General features: G+C 40.2%; 2 protein-coding genes across 5 annotated transcripts in view; one reads left to right on the top strand and one right to left on the bottom strand.

Annotated features, from left to right (window-relative positions):
* Pacrg (parkin coregulated) overlaps window positions 1-12,227 on the bottom strand; it is a 447,117-nt gene extending 434,890 nt beyond the window's left edge. The window contains exon 1 of the mRNA XM_021186392.2: window positions 11,789-12,227. Within this exon, the coding sequence (XP_021042051.1) occupies window positions 11,789-11,944 (156 nt within the window). The 5' untranslated portion in view covers window positions 11,945-12,227. The remainder of the gene's footprint in view (window positions 1-11,788) is intronic.
* A 120-nt stretch (window positions 12,228-12,347) lies between these two features.
* The window catches only part of Prkn (parkin RBR E3 ubiquitin protein ligase), a 1,182,118-nt gene continuing 1,177,706 nt past the window's right edge, over window positions 12,348-16,759 (top strand). For 2 of the 4 annotated variants that reach the window (XM_021186390.2, XM_029471043.1), the window contains exon 1: window positions 12,348-12,520. In XM_021186390.2, the coding sequence (XP_021042049.1) occupies window positions 12,514-12,520 (7 nt within the window). In that variant the 5' untranslated portion in view covers window positions 12,348-12,513. The remainder of the gene's footprint in view (window positions 12,521-16,759) is intronic. The other 2 variants (XM_021186389.2, XM_021186391.2) reach the window with 2 other exon arrangements.

The following is a 16,759-nucleotide window of genomic DNA, read 5'->3' as shown; positions in this document are numbered from 1 at the left end:
TTGCCAAAAGCAATCTACAGATTCAATGCAATCTACATTAAAATTCCAACTCAATTCTTCACAGAGCTAAAAAGGGCAATTTGCAAATTCATCTGGAATAACAAAAAACCTAGGATAGCAAAAACTATTATCAACAATAAAAGAACCTCTGGGGGAATCACCATGCCTGACCTCAAGCTGTGCTATAGAGCAATTGTGATAAAAACTGCATGGTTCTGATATAGCAACAGACAGGTGGATCAATGGAACAGAATTGAAGACCCAGAAATGAACCCACACACCTATGGTCACTTGATCTTTGATAAAGGAGCTATAACCAGCCAGTGGAAAAAAGACAGCATTTTCAACAAATGGTGCTGGCACAACTGGTGGTTATCATGAAGAAAAATGCAAATTGCTCCATTCTTATCTCCTTGTACAAAGCTAAAGTCTAAGCGGATCAAGGAACTCCACATAAAACCAGAGACACTAAAACTTATAGAAGAGAAAATGGGGAAAAACTCGAAGATATGGGCACAGGGGAAAAATTCCTATACAGAACAGCAATGGCTTGTGCTATAAGATCAAGAATCCACAAATGAGAACTCATAAAATTGCAAAGCTTCTGTAAGGCAAAAGACACTGTCAATAAGACAAAAAGGCCACCAACATATTGGGAAAGGATCTTTACCATTCCTAAATCAGATAGGGGACTAATATCTCATATATATATGTATATATATATATCAAGAAGATGGACCCCAGAAAACCAAATAACCCTATTAAAAATGGGGTACAGAGCTAAACAAAGAATTCTCAACTGAGGAATACTGAATGGCTGAGAAGCACCTGAAACAATGTTCAGCATCCTTAATCACCAGGGAACTGCAAATCAAAACAACCCTGAGATTCCACCTCACACCAGTCAGAATGGCTAAGATCAAAAATTCAGGTGACAGCAGATGCTGTTAAAGATGTGGAGAAAGAGGAACACTCCTCCATTGTTGGTGGGATTGCAAGTTTTACAACCATTCTGGAAATCAGTCTGGTGGTTCCTCAGAAAATTGGATGTAGTACTACCAGAGGATCCAGCAATACCTCTCCTGGGCATATACCCAGATGTTCCAACTGGTAAGAAGGACACATGCTCCAATATGTTCATAGCAGCCTTATTTATAATAGCCAGAAGCTGGAAAGAACTCAGATGTCCCTCAACAGAGGAATGGATACAGAAAATGTGGTACATTTACCCAATGGAGTACCACTCAGCTATTAAACACAATGAATCTATGAAGTTCTTAGGCAAATGGATGGATCTGGAGGATATCATCCTGAGTGAGGTAACCCAATCATAAAAGAACTCACATGATATGCACTCACTGATAAATGGATATTAGCCCAGAAACTTAGAATACCCAAGATACAATTTGCAGAACACATGAAACTCAAGAAGAAGGAAGACCAGAGGGTGGATACTTCATTCCTCCTTAGAATGGGGAACAAAATACCCATGGAAGGAGTTACGGAGACAAAGTTTGGAGCTGAGACAGAAGGAAGGACCATCCAGAGACTGCCCCACCTGGGGATCCATCCCATAGTCGGCCACCAAATGCAGACACTATTGCATATGCCAGGAAGATTTTGCTGACAGGATTCTGAAATTTCTGAGTCTTGTGAGGCTATGCCAGTGCCTGGCAAATGCAGAAGTGGATCCTCACAGTCAGCTATCGGTCGGAACAGAGGACCCCCAATGGAAGAGCTAGAGAAAGTGCCCGAGGAACTGAAGGAGTCTGCAACCCTATAGGTGGAACAACAATATGAACTAACCAGTACCCCCAGAGTTCATCTCTAGCTGCTTATGTAGTAGAAGATAGTGTATTTGGCCACCATTAGGAGGAAAGGACCTTGGTCTTGCCAAGATTATATGCCCTAGTACAGGGGAATGCCAGGGCCAGGAAGCTGGAGTGGGTGGGTTGGGGAGCAGGGTAGGGGGAGGGTATAGGGGACTTTTGGGATAGCATTTGAAATGTAAATAAAGAAAATATCTAATAAAATTCTTTAAAAAAGAAGTAAAAATATATTTAATTTGGAAATTTTTTTTTACAAAATGTAAATCATTGTTATAATACCACTATTTATTAAAGAAAAACTATTTCTGCATACTGAGACACATATATTTGATTATTTGTACATAAAGAATTCAATCTTGGCTAAATATTTGATCTGCAGTTTAAGACACATTCAGCATTGTTTGGAGCTGATTGATATTTTGATTTTATAATAGTCAATGCTTAGAATGTCACCTTGGATAGATATATTGTATAAAATTTTTAAAGTATGATTAGGGGTATTTCAGAAACTGCTGGAAATTATATCCTATCCCTAAGCCAAAATTCATTTATTGTACAGTTTGTGAAACTCAAACCATCAAATCAACCAGTAAATATAAAAACCATACATTCCAACTCATTGAAACCGAAGACCCTTAGCATTGGTATTTCACATTGTGGGAAAAGATGGTTGGGGAGTGTTGCTTGTATTGCCCCCATATTTAACCCATAATGCGTTTGTGAAGGCAAAAACTTTGTATGTAGGCAAAGCACTGCAATTCATAAGTGTACAAGAGTGCTCAGATGTTTTAGAATCCATAGGCCTCACAGGTCATGGCACCATAGTACAAAGTGATACTGTGAGATCCAAACTCAGGCTTCCTCTTCCAGAAGCACCTGTATTCTCGGACACATTCAATGTTTAATTATGTTCTGGTTATTTTGTGTTTGGAAATTTTTACTGTCGCCAAAGTTTTCATAATCCCCATGTGCAGTTAGTTACATGATACTGCGTGATCTCCTCGCCTACAGCTAAAGATCCTGGGCTAGAGAGATCCCACAAGTCTGTGTTTGTCACGGCACACAGGGCACAGCATGAAATCAACCATGGGAATAGAAGTGTGTGTTTATGTGGCATGTGTGTGTGTGTGTTTTATCAGCCACAATGAAAATCATGTTACCTTCAGGAAAATGGCTCACCATGTTACCCATAGCTATTTCTACAAAGGTACGTGTGGCCTATCTTCTGTGGCTGTGGACTGTAGTCGGTAAAATTACACCAAGGACATGAAGGTGTGGATGGGAAGGGAAGAAGGACGAGGTAATACGAGCAGAAGAGGAGGTGAATATGGGCAAAGTGCATTGTGTGCGTATATTACAGAGGACTTCCTTGCTTTGTCAAATTAGTGTGTGCTAGTAAAAACTGTAATCCAGAACAGATCTAAACTGTAACCAATGGGGTGACAATTCTTCACAATACAACTGGAAAGAAACCCCACACCATTCTGGCCATTTAAAAATAAATAATGTAATTTCTATTCAAATAAAATATTAACAAGAATGTTGAAATGAAACAATCCAAATATAACCTTATTAGAAAACGTTAATAATGGAAACAACGGAAATCAAATGAGAAGAAATTATACTTAAAGACAATAAATGCATGACTTCTTAGAATGTTTGTCTTTGTATATAAGGCTGGGCTTAATCCCTAGAACCCACTCCCTCCACCACCAGAATGAACCTGCTATCCAAATAAGAATTTTAGGATCAGTTTAAGAGAGAATGTTTTATTTTGCTTTTGTGTGGATGTTTCTTGTGTGTGTGTGTGTGTGTGTTAAATTATGGTTTGTTTTGCTTTTTGTTTGCCTGTTTATTATTTAGAGAGGGAGAGGTGAGAAGAAAAGGGAGAGGAAGAGGGAGAGGGAGGGAGAAAGGGAGTGGAGTGGATGGTCGAATAGGTAGGAAGAATCTGGGAAGTGTTGGGGGAGGGTATGCCATAATCAGAATATAGCAAAAACGAAAATTTCAATACAAAACTGTAACTATTTTCTCAAAGACTATGATCACTTAATCAAATCAAACTAGTGTGGCAACTTTAGTGTACTTTAGTTAAAAAAAAGGAATGTATATGAAGCCTTAATTTTTCAGAAAAAAATGTATTGTATAATTAGAGATTTATGCCTCTATTTAGCTGTATAGCAGTTGGATATGGTAAATAAGGCTTGAAAGTGCAAAAAAGAAGTCCTAAAAAAATCTATGCAATTTTGTAGTTAGAGAACTTATAGTAAGTATAAGAAAATAAACTAAATTATCTCAAATATAAAATTCCCGACCTTTAGAATTGGAGTTCTGGGGAAAGCACAGTGTTGTACCTTTAACATGAAGGGTGGGCTCATGGAATGAGGTGCAATGATGCTCGCCTCACTTAGGTGCTCCCTAGAGTGAGTGAAGCCAGGATGTCTCTATAGGAACTAGGTACCTCTTCTGTCACTGCCCTTCATGCTGTCTCATTATAGTACAGGTGGGTTAGCATTCTTTTCATTCAGTTGTGTTACTCTATGGTAGAAAATATGGATAAATGGGGGAAATTTTCATATGAATACCCCTTTATTATATCCTATTGATTTCCCTTTTATGATAGGGCATGGTCCAAGAAGCATCACAGAAATATGTGCTTTAAACAAAACATGCAGGAGCCGGAGAGATGGCTCAGAGGCTAAGAGCACCAGCTGTGTTTGCAAAAGACCTATGTCTGATTCCTAGCGACCACATAGTGACCCACAACTATCTGAAACTCCAGTTACAGGGGATCTGATCTCCTCTTCTAGACTCTGAGGGTACCAGGCATGCACACATTGCATAGACGTAAGTAGATGCAAAACAACCATACACATAAAAAAATAGAAACATTTAAAACAAAACAAAGATTTCAGGTGACAACACAAGCTAAAGAATGATTGCTAAATTTCAATTATCTATCTACCTATCCATCCATGTATCTGTCATCTATCTATCTATAATTTATCAATCATCAAACTACCCAGCTCATGAGTTCATGAATATGCATATATATTCCTTATACACACTTGAGAATATATACAAAATTTAGGCTCCAAGCTATGGTAATAGACAGAGAAGATATAAAATGAAGCCATGTCTCTGTTAGTTAAGGAAGATCTTATTTGCTTTTATTTAATGTTTATAAAGTACTAGGTATAGTGGTACATGCCTTTAATACAAGTGCTTGGAAGGCAGAGAAAGATAGATCTCTGAGTTTGAGGCCAGCCTGGACTATATAACAAGTTTTAGGCCACCCAAAGCTACATACAGAGTGTGACTATGTCTCAAATGAGGAAATGATTAAGATGTTTATATTTTAGATACAGAAGCCATATATATCACCCATTCCACTATTTTGCATATGTATATTTCTACAGCTAAATGTATAAGAGTATGGTTAAAATATAATGTATGAAAATCAATGGAAGTATTTGACCTAAAAGAAGTAACTTGTTGAACATAAATGTAAGAATATTTGTTAGGAAAATGTCTTCTTACAACAGGAAAACCACAGCCTCAGTTGTCCCTAACTTTTTCCAAGTATGTATGATGAATAACTTTGAGAAGTACGGAGATTTTTAACTGCCAACACAAAGAGGACAAGGACTGGAGCCTCACAGAGGAAAAAAAAAGATTAAAATTTCCTCATGCGACAATCTTAAATCGGAAGTCATACTCAGATAGAAGGAAGTGGTTAAATAAACTGTCCTACATTCATACACAAAGCTGCTATCCAGGAATGAACATGGAGCTGTGTGTGCGCTCCGTCTCTGTTGCCAGGCTCGGATGCCTTCACCATCCAGGAATGAACATGGAGCTGTGTGTGCGCTTCGTCTCTGTTGCCAGGCTCGGATGCCTTCACCATCCAGGAATGAACATGGAGCTGTGTGTGCGCTCCGTCTCTGTCACCAGGCTCGGATGCCTTCACCAGAAGGGAGTGCTTATTTTAGATCACAATTCCAGGTGACAGTCCACCATTTTCAGGATGTCGAGCTGCTTGTCATCACACCCACAGACAGCAGCAGCAGCAGAGACTGACCAGCCCTTTGTGGCTCGCCACCTGTGCGAAAGCTAGCTTACTTCACTTTTCTGTTCAAGGCCTGGCCTAGGAAATGGCATCCCCTACATTGGAGTGGTGGTTCCCATCATAATGACCAATCAAAACACAGCCAAGTGCACACAGGCCAATCCACTGGTAGCTTCTCATTATTCGGGTGACTTCAGGTTATGCCAAACTAACATTTATTAAAGTTAATCAGCACAATTAATTTACAACTATAATTGTATGCAACATTGGAGCTGAATCTCAGAAACACAATTTTGAGGGAAGTAGCAGATCCAAAACAATTACATAGTGTATGCAAGTATAAAACCAGGTATGAAAACAGCAGCAAACAGGGAGAGTGTGTCTGAGGGGTGACTAGAAAGAAACAGATAAGGATTTTGCAATGTTGGTACTTATTTTTTTAATATAATGTTTTTGTTCATTCTTTGGGAATTTCAGACATGCAGACAATGTATTTAGATATTTACACCCCCCCACATCTCACTAAATCTTCTTGTCTCCACTACCAACCTGCAAACTTCCTTCCAACTTCATGTTCGCTAAAATTTTAACATGTATTTTTAAAATGTCATAGCCCACAGAGTCCAGTTTGTGCTTCCCCTGCTGATCCTGCTGATCTGAGAGCTGGGTGCACCAGTGTGATGGCTTGTCACCAGTGAGTCACTTAGAGCACCTATATTATCTATACATGTGGGACAGTTGATACCTGAAAAAAAATTCCCAGGAGCAGAACAGGAAAAGATAATATAGAAATTTGCATTCTTTTTTGTCATTTAAGAAGTATCTTATAAAATAATTGGAGATTTATATTTCTGTGGGAATAAATTATCTGTCCTATTTTTTTAAATATAGGATTGGCTAGAAAAGCCAATGGATGTAAAATGACTTAGAGCATAGTAAAGCATTCATATGTGATAACAATAAGTGATTAGGCACCTGCCAGCGTTAAACTCACAGTCCTGATACATCACTTAAAGTATATGGGAATCCCAAATTCAATAAGCCAACATTTGTATCTAACATGTAGTTTATCAATATCAAGGATAAAGTACAACTCTCGTCATTTAGGAAACCAACACAGAATTTCTACCTTATTTTCTAAACCAAATGATTTAAGATTAAAAAACAAAAAACAAACTGTTTTGAACACTAAAATTACAGGAAGTATAGGGACTAAAATCTTTTTCATAATCTTAAGAGAAAGCTTTTCTAAATCAAACCATGTTCATATTTTATAGTGTACATATACAACTTTTACAATAAGCCAATAAAATATTCATAGGGCATATATATATATACATATATATTCATTTATAGTCTTAATACCTATGCAATGTTGTTATTTTCTTGAAAATTCTAGCTTAAAGATGATTAATAAATTATAAAATGAAATAGTCATTATGTCATTTGGCCAAAAAAAAATGAATAAAGAAGAAGAAAAATAAAAGAACGAAGGAAGGAAGGAGAGAGGAAGGAAGGAAGGAAGGAAGGAAGGAAGGAAGGAAGGAAGGAAGGAAGGAAGGAAGGAAGGAAACACAGCCTGCGCTATGGGGCAGGGATTTTTCCTCAGGTGAAGAAGGAGCAACGTGTGAAATAATAACATTCCTAGGCCTCCAGAGGCTGAGTCTGTAATGGGAGAAGCACAGCTTCAAGCACAGTTACTACCTCAGAGAGCATGAGTGGGTGGGCCTGCAAGCGTTAGGGAACAGGGTCAGATGGAATGATTGTGTAGTTGAGATTTTTAGTCAGAAAATAGCTTACTACAAAGTCAACTATTTAAGAAAAAATGGAGACATCTTGAGAAGGTGGTTTGTATGTTGTACACGAAGGAACTAGAAGGAAACAGTCACCAAGGCAGACATGCCACCAGGGTATCAGAACCAGCAAGAAAGCTATCATGGTGGCACCTGGGCAAGTAAGGGGCGAAGTGCAGATGGTGACAGGATGCATAGAATTAAATGTGCATGTATGTGAACACAGATGTGAAAAGCAGCAGGAGCCACCTCTTAGAGGGCCTCACAGGAGGCTACAACGAGCTTTTCTTCAGTGCAGTGAGTTTCTGAGCACTGAAGGTATGGACCAACATGGCTGGACTTGTATTTTAAAGCAATTTGGGGGGCTCCTAATTGTTCGAATGTTAAAAAAAAATCTAGAGACAAAAATCCATTTTAATGACAAGGTGAAGAAAACAAAGTTGCCTTTCTTCATTAGTTATCAAATACATTACTTGCCTGTGGTAAAATTTGAAGGTGAGTTAATAGATTCTCTTTTCCCACAGAACTTATACAAGGGTTTAAAACAGAAGCAGAAATAAGTGTAATGTAAATAATTAAACAGTGAACGAGGCATAATTTAGGATGGGGGAGGGGTGGGTCTAAGGAAGGTCCTTAAAACAGCAGGCATTGTGCTAACCATAAATGTGTGAGCTGCTTCACAGTCTGTCTGCTTTTACTGACTGTTCTGTCCCTGGCCCTTAAAGGAATACAGGGACTGCATACCCACTGATCAGTGGATGTTTGTTATCTGGTGACAATGTGATGCTGTAGATGCAGGTTATGTAAAAGGATGGACAGTCAGTAAAGGAACAGCATCAGCCAGAACTATAAAGAACCACTCCATCTCTTGGGTTTCAGCTAAAGTACCTAAGAATGGGGGTTGTTTATGAATTTAAAAAGTATCAAATAGGATTAGATTATAGAAGCTTGCTGGTCTAGGCCATGAAGAGAACAACAATTAGTGTTGAAAATGGAACACTGACACACAGCCTCACACCAGGCTCCTGCCAGAGCTCAGGGGACACTGAGTAAAGGGGTCAGAAAGAATGTATGAGCCAGAGGACCTAGAGGCGTGCTGTCCTCTGGCCGTGATGTGGCCATTGCACTTATGAATGCCTGCGGCATGACCTAATCAAGATCAAGGCAGTTAATATGCCAATGTGGATGAGAAAGGGGCTCATAAGACTTCACCCCTAGCTGAAGAGCCACTGAGAACTGATGGCAGCAGGAAGCTGGGAGGAGTCCATTTTCTTTCTGGTATATGGCACCTGACAAGTCACCATGCTCAGGTGGATGACAGACACACCAGGACACATGCAGGCAGCACTAATAAACTCAGTGGGTTATGAAAAACAAAACAGGAGGACATGACGGTAGGAGGGGCAGGTATTAGGGATTTAGGGAGAGAGGGAGGCAGGATTTGGGTTGGATATGATCAAGATATGTTGTATAAATGCATGAAATTATCTAAGAATTGTGGCTGGCTCTGTGGAATATGGTTTTTTTGTTTTGTTTTCATAGCTCCCAAATATTTACATTGTGTAAACAGAGAAACTTTGTCCTGGAAAGTTTGGTCTAGTTGTACTGATGATTGACAGGTAGAGAACAGCTTGGGAGACCTTACATACCTGAGGTGTGGGGGTGATGAGGGCCTCCATCCAAAGCCACCATCTTCACTACTTGCACCGGCTTGAATGAGTGTTTGCCGTCCTAACCACAGATGCTTACCCACTTGCATTCTGACTCTTTTACTTGTCTTTATGCTTTTCTTCACCATAATGCACCAGCTTCAGCACTGGTTCATGACTTCTAATGATCCCCATTGTCCCATCACCCTGCTATCACAGTAATAAAACATTGCAAGTTTGAGCTAGTCACAGAGCTCTCAGTTACAGCCCATCTCAGCCTCTCTTTCAACTAATTATGCCTTTAAACCTAAGCTTAGCCATGGACTAAAGCAGCAGCGTGAGAGGAGTTTCTGGGGCTCAGTGAAGTAAGCAACTTCCTCATCACTGTGCCATTTTGGCAGGTTACTCACGTTTTTCTCATCTTGTCTAAGGTCTATCTTGGAGATTGTGTCTTTTTGAAACTCTACAGCTTTCTTAGCCTGTTTTCTGAAGGGCCCTGAATCAGGGCCTACAAGTGAGATCTCCACAGCCTTGGATCCATATTCTAACTTGCTGTGTGTGTGTGTGTGTGTGTGTGTGTGTGTGTGTGTGTGTGTGTGTGTGTTTGAGTCAGGGCCTTCATATGCATGGTAGTTTCCTTTGTTCTTGTGTAGCCCAGGCTATCTTCAAAGAGGCTCTACCTTCTGAGCATGAAGTTATGGCATGCTTCACAATGCCTGACCTATCTTGCTTTTTAATGAGGTTTGTATAAGCCATAAAGGTTTTTTGCTGACAGAGGGAATGAATACTCATTAACTGGTTTTTGTTCATGGACTTTTTCATGATACTCTAAGAAGGAAAATAATCTGCAAATCTCAAATTGTACAACTCCTTTCAACTTTTAATGGAAAACACTGTATCAATATGAGTTTAAATATTCTCTGATTGACGACTTTTGTGGTTGCTTACTTTTACTGAGACCAAACCAAAAGTTCATGCTGACGTAACAACCACTTATCGCTTAAGACTACTTGCCCCTGGATTTTTAAGAAATTAGTTCACAAATAATGAATGTTTACATTTATCATCATTTCATAAACAATTTCCATACTTCCTAGGATAGATTCCATGTGATTTTCTTGGAAGGACATTGAAAAGACATTGCCCACCGACGTGGAGTCTTACAGAGGGAAGGGAAGGTGACTGAAACTCCTGAGAAGTGGTTTGGGGTTGGCTTTTGGGACACTTGGTTGCAATTTAAAAGACGAATGTTGGTATATACGCTCTGAAGAGAAGTAGACTTTCCGAGGGAGAGAGATACTTTCTAACGTGACAAAATGTACATCAGAGAACTCATAGGTGGTGAACTCTTAAGTACTGAATAGAGATGCAACCTTTTCTGTTTCCTGTAACTCTGCAGTTTGCTTTTACACTCTATAACTACTATAGATCAATCCATATATAATAGCAACATGGGAATCCAAGCTGGAAGTCTACAGGTAATCGACTTCATTTGTGTCCTCTAAGTATGTATCAGATTTGCAATATATAAGTAGAAAAATACAGGGACAACAAAGAACACTATTAAGCTAATATGTTGAATTGCTGTATAATAAGATCCTCTCAGGGTGCAAATTGTACAAAATTGAAAACTACATTTAGTAGTTAATCTCTCACACTCCTAAACAGGTGCCCACTCAGTAGACAAACATGGTTTAGCATACCAAATCATATGGTATTTAATAAACAAGAAGATTGAAAAGCAGTATTAGGCATATAGCTAAACCGTTTGTGTGCCTTTGAATATTTTCCCCTATTCGTGTTAAGAATATTTTATTTGTATTACCACAACTCATAAAAATGAAATAGGGCTTGTATTATTAGAGACACTTGACATAGAGCTTATATTGTTTAAAATGTATTTAAAAGGCCTATCAGGAGCCAGCCTTCACATAAGTAATTTTTGAATACTTTAACAGGTTAATACCTTTTTTGTCAGAATGTTGCTGAGTAAATACTAAGGCATTCTAAAATGTCCCAGATGTGATAAATTACTATATATTACTGATGAGTTTATGTGTCTCATACTGGTTCGTGTTAAATTTTGGAAGCCTATGACTTCTAAGAACATTCACTCCAGAAGGTCTTGTACTGAGTGGACTAAGTTTACAATAAGGATAAGGATTTCTTTTTCCCCCTTTCCAGTGAAACAGCTTAAGTGTAATTTGGGGTAGTGGAGAAAGCACACTTGATCAAGAAGGTGCTTATATGCTAGCTCAGTACATCGCCTGCCCCAAAGGTTCTCTAACCACCTAGCCTACATCTCTGCACACTGTCGGGCACAGTCCGCTACTGACCGAGTCATTGCCAGTTCTGGTAAACAGTGCCAGGACCCAGGGCTTGTCATCCTCTACAACCACATGTCCCCTGATTCGGAGCAAGTGCGTTCAATCGAGGAAGATCACTTACGACTGAGTTTTTCATCATGGCTTTGACTGTGAAGCCCTCAGAAACCAGGGAATGAGGCTGGTGCACCTGGAGCGTCTGTTGTGGCAGCAGTTTAGTCCTCTTCGGCATCTTGTCTGGGCATTTGTTTAAGGTCAGGGTCTCTTTTTCTGCCACCATCTTCCTAGAAAACGTCTTGTTCTTATCAGAGGTGTGGAAGAAAAACCAGTGGCTTTTACAGAAGTGAGCAGGGGGTCGGGAAAACACTCTAAAAAGGCGCGTTAGTGGTAGAAATTCAACCCCTCGTGCTGCCCAGGGTGATCCAGATGTTTGGCAGCACCAAGGTGGAGGGAGTTTAGGGGAGGGGAGGGGCGGGAAGAGGGCCGGGATCCGAGGCTAGAGTCGCTAAAAGCTTCCAAAGGTGTAAGCCTCCCGGTTGCTAAGCGACTGGTCAACATTACGAGACGCTAGTCCCGCCCCTCCGTGACGAGCGTTTCCGGAAAAGGTTACCGGCGGAGAGAGATGCAGCCGCGGGAGGCGAATCTTACGCGTTAAAACTACGCCTCCCAGCAGGCTTCGCGCTAGGGGCGGGTGGGTGCGCGTGCGCACTGAGCCCGCCTGGCTCGCGAGGGGAAGGGGGAGGAGGCCTGGATGACTAAACCTGACAGAAACGCTGGTGGGAGGCTCGGGCGGGCGCCAGTGCCCGCGTAGGTCCTTCTCGCCCCGCAGCCACCACCCGCCCGGTGACCATGATAGGTACGTGGGTGCCTGCCAGGTACAATCTCTCCGCGCCGCCCCGCGTCCGTGTGTGGCGCCACGTCACTCCCCACGGGTCCGAGTGGGATTCTCGGGGGCCGACCCGAGCCACCTGTCAGTGTCACGGCGGAGGCGTGTGCGCCGCGCTCCGTCCGCTCTGTGGGCTTCCTCGGCCCGGGGGCCCCGCGCCCATAGCCGGGTCGGGTGTGTGCTAGAGCATTAGGTGTGAGCTTCCAACCTGCCTTAGCCAAGGTTAGCCCGGTGCTCGCTGAAGACGGTATCCCCACGGACACCCGCGTGCTCCACTGCGACCCCCGACGGCGGGGCTCGCCCTGCAGCACCACGGGCTGACCAGCCCAGGTCTGTTTCTATCAAGCTGTCCTTTACTTCAGGGCGAGTTCACACACCCTAGGACTTAAAGAAAATCTCAGGAAAGCATCTGCCTCGTGGAGATCGCACCTCAGTTCTGTCTTTTTAAATGTGTCCTCGGAGATCGGAGACGAAAGACTAGCGAGTAGTTAACTGCAAAGGTGGCTTTTCCCCCTACTACAGTTTGTGACTGGGTGCAGTTTGACCAGTGCAGCTTTGGAAGTGGCCACTAGGGTTGTTCTAAGCAGTGTGAAATAAGAAGGTTGGAAAGGACCTCCCTGACAGAGATGTCATATGTGAAGCCACGATTTGGGTTCTCCTCCGGGATAAGTAGAAATAAATGCATAGTTTAGCGCACATTCCCGTTTGGAGCTTTCGTTACTGTAGACTCGCCCCCCCCCCCCAAAGGGATGTCCCGAAGATTTAGTGAACTTGTTTGTGATATATGCCTGACAGGTATCGCACCAAGCACATCTGAAGTCGGTCTATTCCAGATGTGTCTAGAAGATGGATGAGAGGTGCATTTATGAAGTAAATGCGTTACACGGTGAAAGTAGCCGAGTCTGTTTTAACTCATAAAAGTAATGTTACAAGTGTGCAGCCCTCCTCTCTTCCTCTTGAGAGTCATGCTAGGCAGCTAAGATGCTCCTGGAAGCAGAGGTACACGCTCGTGATGTCCAGCTGCTTCTTACCTCCGTCGGGCAGTGTGTATTTTGGATGAATGAATTGGAAACTTGTTAAATTAAGAAAAAAGTACACATTTTTATGAATGGCACTAAGCCTTTTAAGTGACATTTACTTAAGAGTCGTTTGTAAACCCAAATCTGAACTGAATTAGTGCGAACCAAGTGGGACAGATTAGAAAAAAATATACAGATTTTACAAGAGAGAAATATCTCATAATTTGAAAACAATTACACACGTTTAGTTTCTTTCAACTTAAACTAGTTCATGGATGATTTTGATAAGCAAATGTCCCCTAAGGCTATATAAATATAGGAAATTAAGACCTAAAAATTAAAACTATTTTTAAAGTCTCATAACTTATTATATTAATAACTTTAGGATGAAACACAATTTAGGCAGCTTTATTTAGATTTACATGGAGCCCTCTTAATAAGAACTGTGCCATTTGGATGTTACAATTAAATCAATTAGTAATAAAAACCAGGGAAATAGAAGACAGATTTAAAAACTCTTCTTTCTTTGGCTACTCTTTTTACAGGGTGAATAAGTGTGCGTTTTAACACAAATGATTGTATCCTTGTCCCCTGCCCCATGAAAAGGAACTTTCATTCAAAAACAAAAACCCTACATAAACAATGCTACATACATTGTTTTGTTTAACTAGTTGTATTGCCTAATATTATCGGTGGCTGTATTTTCATAAAGTTCTGAATTGCCAGGTTGGAGGCTTCGGTGTGGTGACAGCACCTAAAGCAGGTGAGAGGGAAACCAATCCGGAGGAAGCTTTGGGAGGAACAGTTCTGCATTTTTATGACTAGTCCTTGAACAGGAAACGAGGGCAGAGAGGAATTGCACAGCGATCTGCTGCAGAGCAAAGGACACATAAATAGCTCCAGGGACCAAAAGCTTTCTTCCTCTGCATAGCACTACTGAGAGCTGAGGCCTTCTGTACTTGAGCTCTCTCCCCCTGCAGTACTCTCCTAGTGAAGGAAATACTGCACTCTGTCAGTGAAGTCCTTGCTCTGAGAAGAATCCTGTGGATTGGCTTCCTGGCCAAATAAGAGAAAAGGAGACTAATACTTTATTGCCCATAAAATAATTTTCCTTTTATTGTTTCAAAGTAGAGGGTTTCCTTCTTATCATGGAGATGGCTTCAAAAGTACTTACATCTCCCATTTGGATTATGATTGACATACTGAATGCCTTGACCTAGAGAGAGTTAAACCATAATTTTATTGAAGTTAATGAAAAAGTCTGCCTTTGTGAGGCATGGAGAAGGGATTCATAATACTGAAAAGTAAAACAGAAAAGCTTCAGAAAATTTAACTGAGAAAAATATAATTTTGAGCACCCATTTTAAAACTTTTTTAAATTAAAAAAAAATGAGCACTTCTTTGTGTTTAAAATTGATTTTTAGTAGTGACAATTGAGAATTGTTCTAAATGTATATACATTTAGGCATTTGATAATATCAGCTATTAAAGTACACGAGTACCCATACAATTGGAAAAGAAAGTTCTTAAATTAAAACCCAATGTTACAGAAGATATTTAAAATAGAACTGTAGCTCAGTGAAGTATTCTAAGGTGCAGAAGACCTTGGGCTCCATTCAAAAGTATTGTTTTTTTTTAATTGATTAAAATATTATTTCCTATATCTTGTTTAAAAATCACTTAGAGAATTTAACTGTTTGCATATAAAAAATCATATTAATTCCTGCCTATTATTCAATTTTATCAGATTTATTGGTTAGGAAAGTACCCTTCCTTTTAAATACATTTTCAGTAGTCATAGCATAGGCATGCTGGTGACTTTGGAGTCCTGTCCTCTCTCACAGTGTTAGCATACATTTATTATCACTTGCCAGAAAGAATCTTCTTTCTAAATTGTCTCTTCTGTTGATAAAGGGTAGAGTATTTTAATTTGAAAGGAGTTTTAGGATGAGTCATTCATTTTATACTGATTGAGTTTTACAAAAGCAAATCCCAGGGCTGAGCATATATTATGTGTCTGGTGCAGTCAAGAGGTGCCAAGGATACAAGGATGGAATAAGCAGAAAAAAATGCTTGGTCATTGTAACTATTTCATCAATACTGACTCTTGGCCCAAAGTCTAGCTTTGGTTTAAAACTGATGTGCAGGAAATGTTAAGTCTTGACTGTGCAGGTGTAGTTGAATGTGCTCTGTACTGCTGCTTGTGCTTCAGTGACTTTAGGTGAAAGCAACTCTACATCTTGATACTGTTTGCTCTGAGGTGCCCTTGTGTCACAAAATGGATTCTCCAAAACGTTTGTATAGAAGGATTTATATAATTTTATTCAGGTCTCTTTTGGGTCCAAAGCCTCTGAAAAAACTTTATGCCTTTACAAATGTTAGCCCTATTTCTAAAGGTTTTTCTGAAGTCTGCATTTTTTTAAAATCCAAAGCCCCATGGCTTGAAAATGATACATTGAAAGTACTTGGTAAGATATGCAAAACCATCCCTACCTCAAAAACTTCTTTGAACCCTCCCCCCTCAAAAAAGAAAGAAAGAAAGAAAGAAAGAAAGAAAGAAAGAAAGAAAGAAAGAAAGAAAGAAAAAGTTCTCTTTATTTCAAAATGTTTAATATTCATGAACCAGGTTCAATGCAAAATACTTTATTCTGTTAGCTTTCAGTTCTTTGATCAATGAAAATTGTTTCTTACCTGCTGTTTCTTCAGCCTTTAATTGTAGCCCAGTGCTTATTCAATGTTTCTGTTTTAATTTACATTTAATGAGCTCATTTAAAATTTTTCTTTGTAGTAGTCCGAATGGTTTCCTTCCCAACATTTATAATATTAAAGACTGAGACATCTGACAGCTAGCTGATTTATATTTCAGCCTCCCCACTCCCAGCCCCTGGCTTATTTACTTCATCTTCTTTTCTTTTCTTTTTTATTAGGTATTTATTTCATTTACATTTCCAAAAGTCCCCCACACGCTCCCCCACCCACTCCCACTTCTTGGCCCTGGCGTTCCCCTGTACTGAGGCATATAGTTTGCACGACCAATGGGCTTCTCTTTCCACTGATGGCCTACTAGGCCATCCTCTGATACATATGCAGCTAGTGACACGAGCTCCAGGGGGTACTGGTTAGTTCATATTGTTGTTCCACCTATAGGGTTGCAGATCCCTTCAGCTCCTTGGTTACTTTCTCTAGCTCC

Source organism: Mus caroli, chromosome 17 (genome assembly GCF_900094665.2).
Source record: "Mus caroli chromosome 17, CAROLI_EIJ_v1.1, whole genome shotgun sequence".
Taxonomy (NCBI): Eukaryota; Metazoa; Chordata; class Mammalia; order Rodentia; family Muridae; genus Mus; species Mus caroli.
Note: the sequence above shows the minus strand (reverse complement) of the source record. Positions and strands in the feature narration are given on the sequence as shown.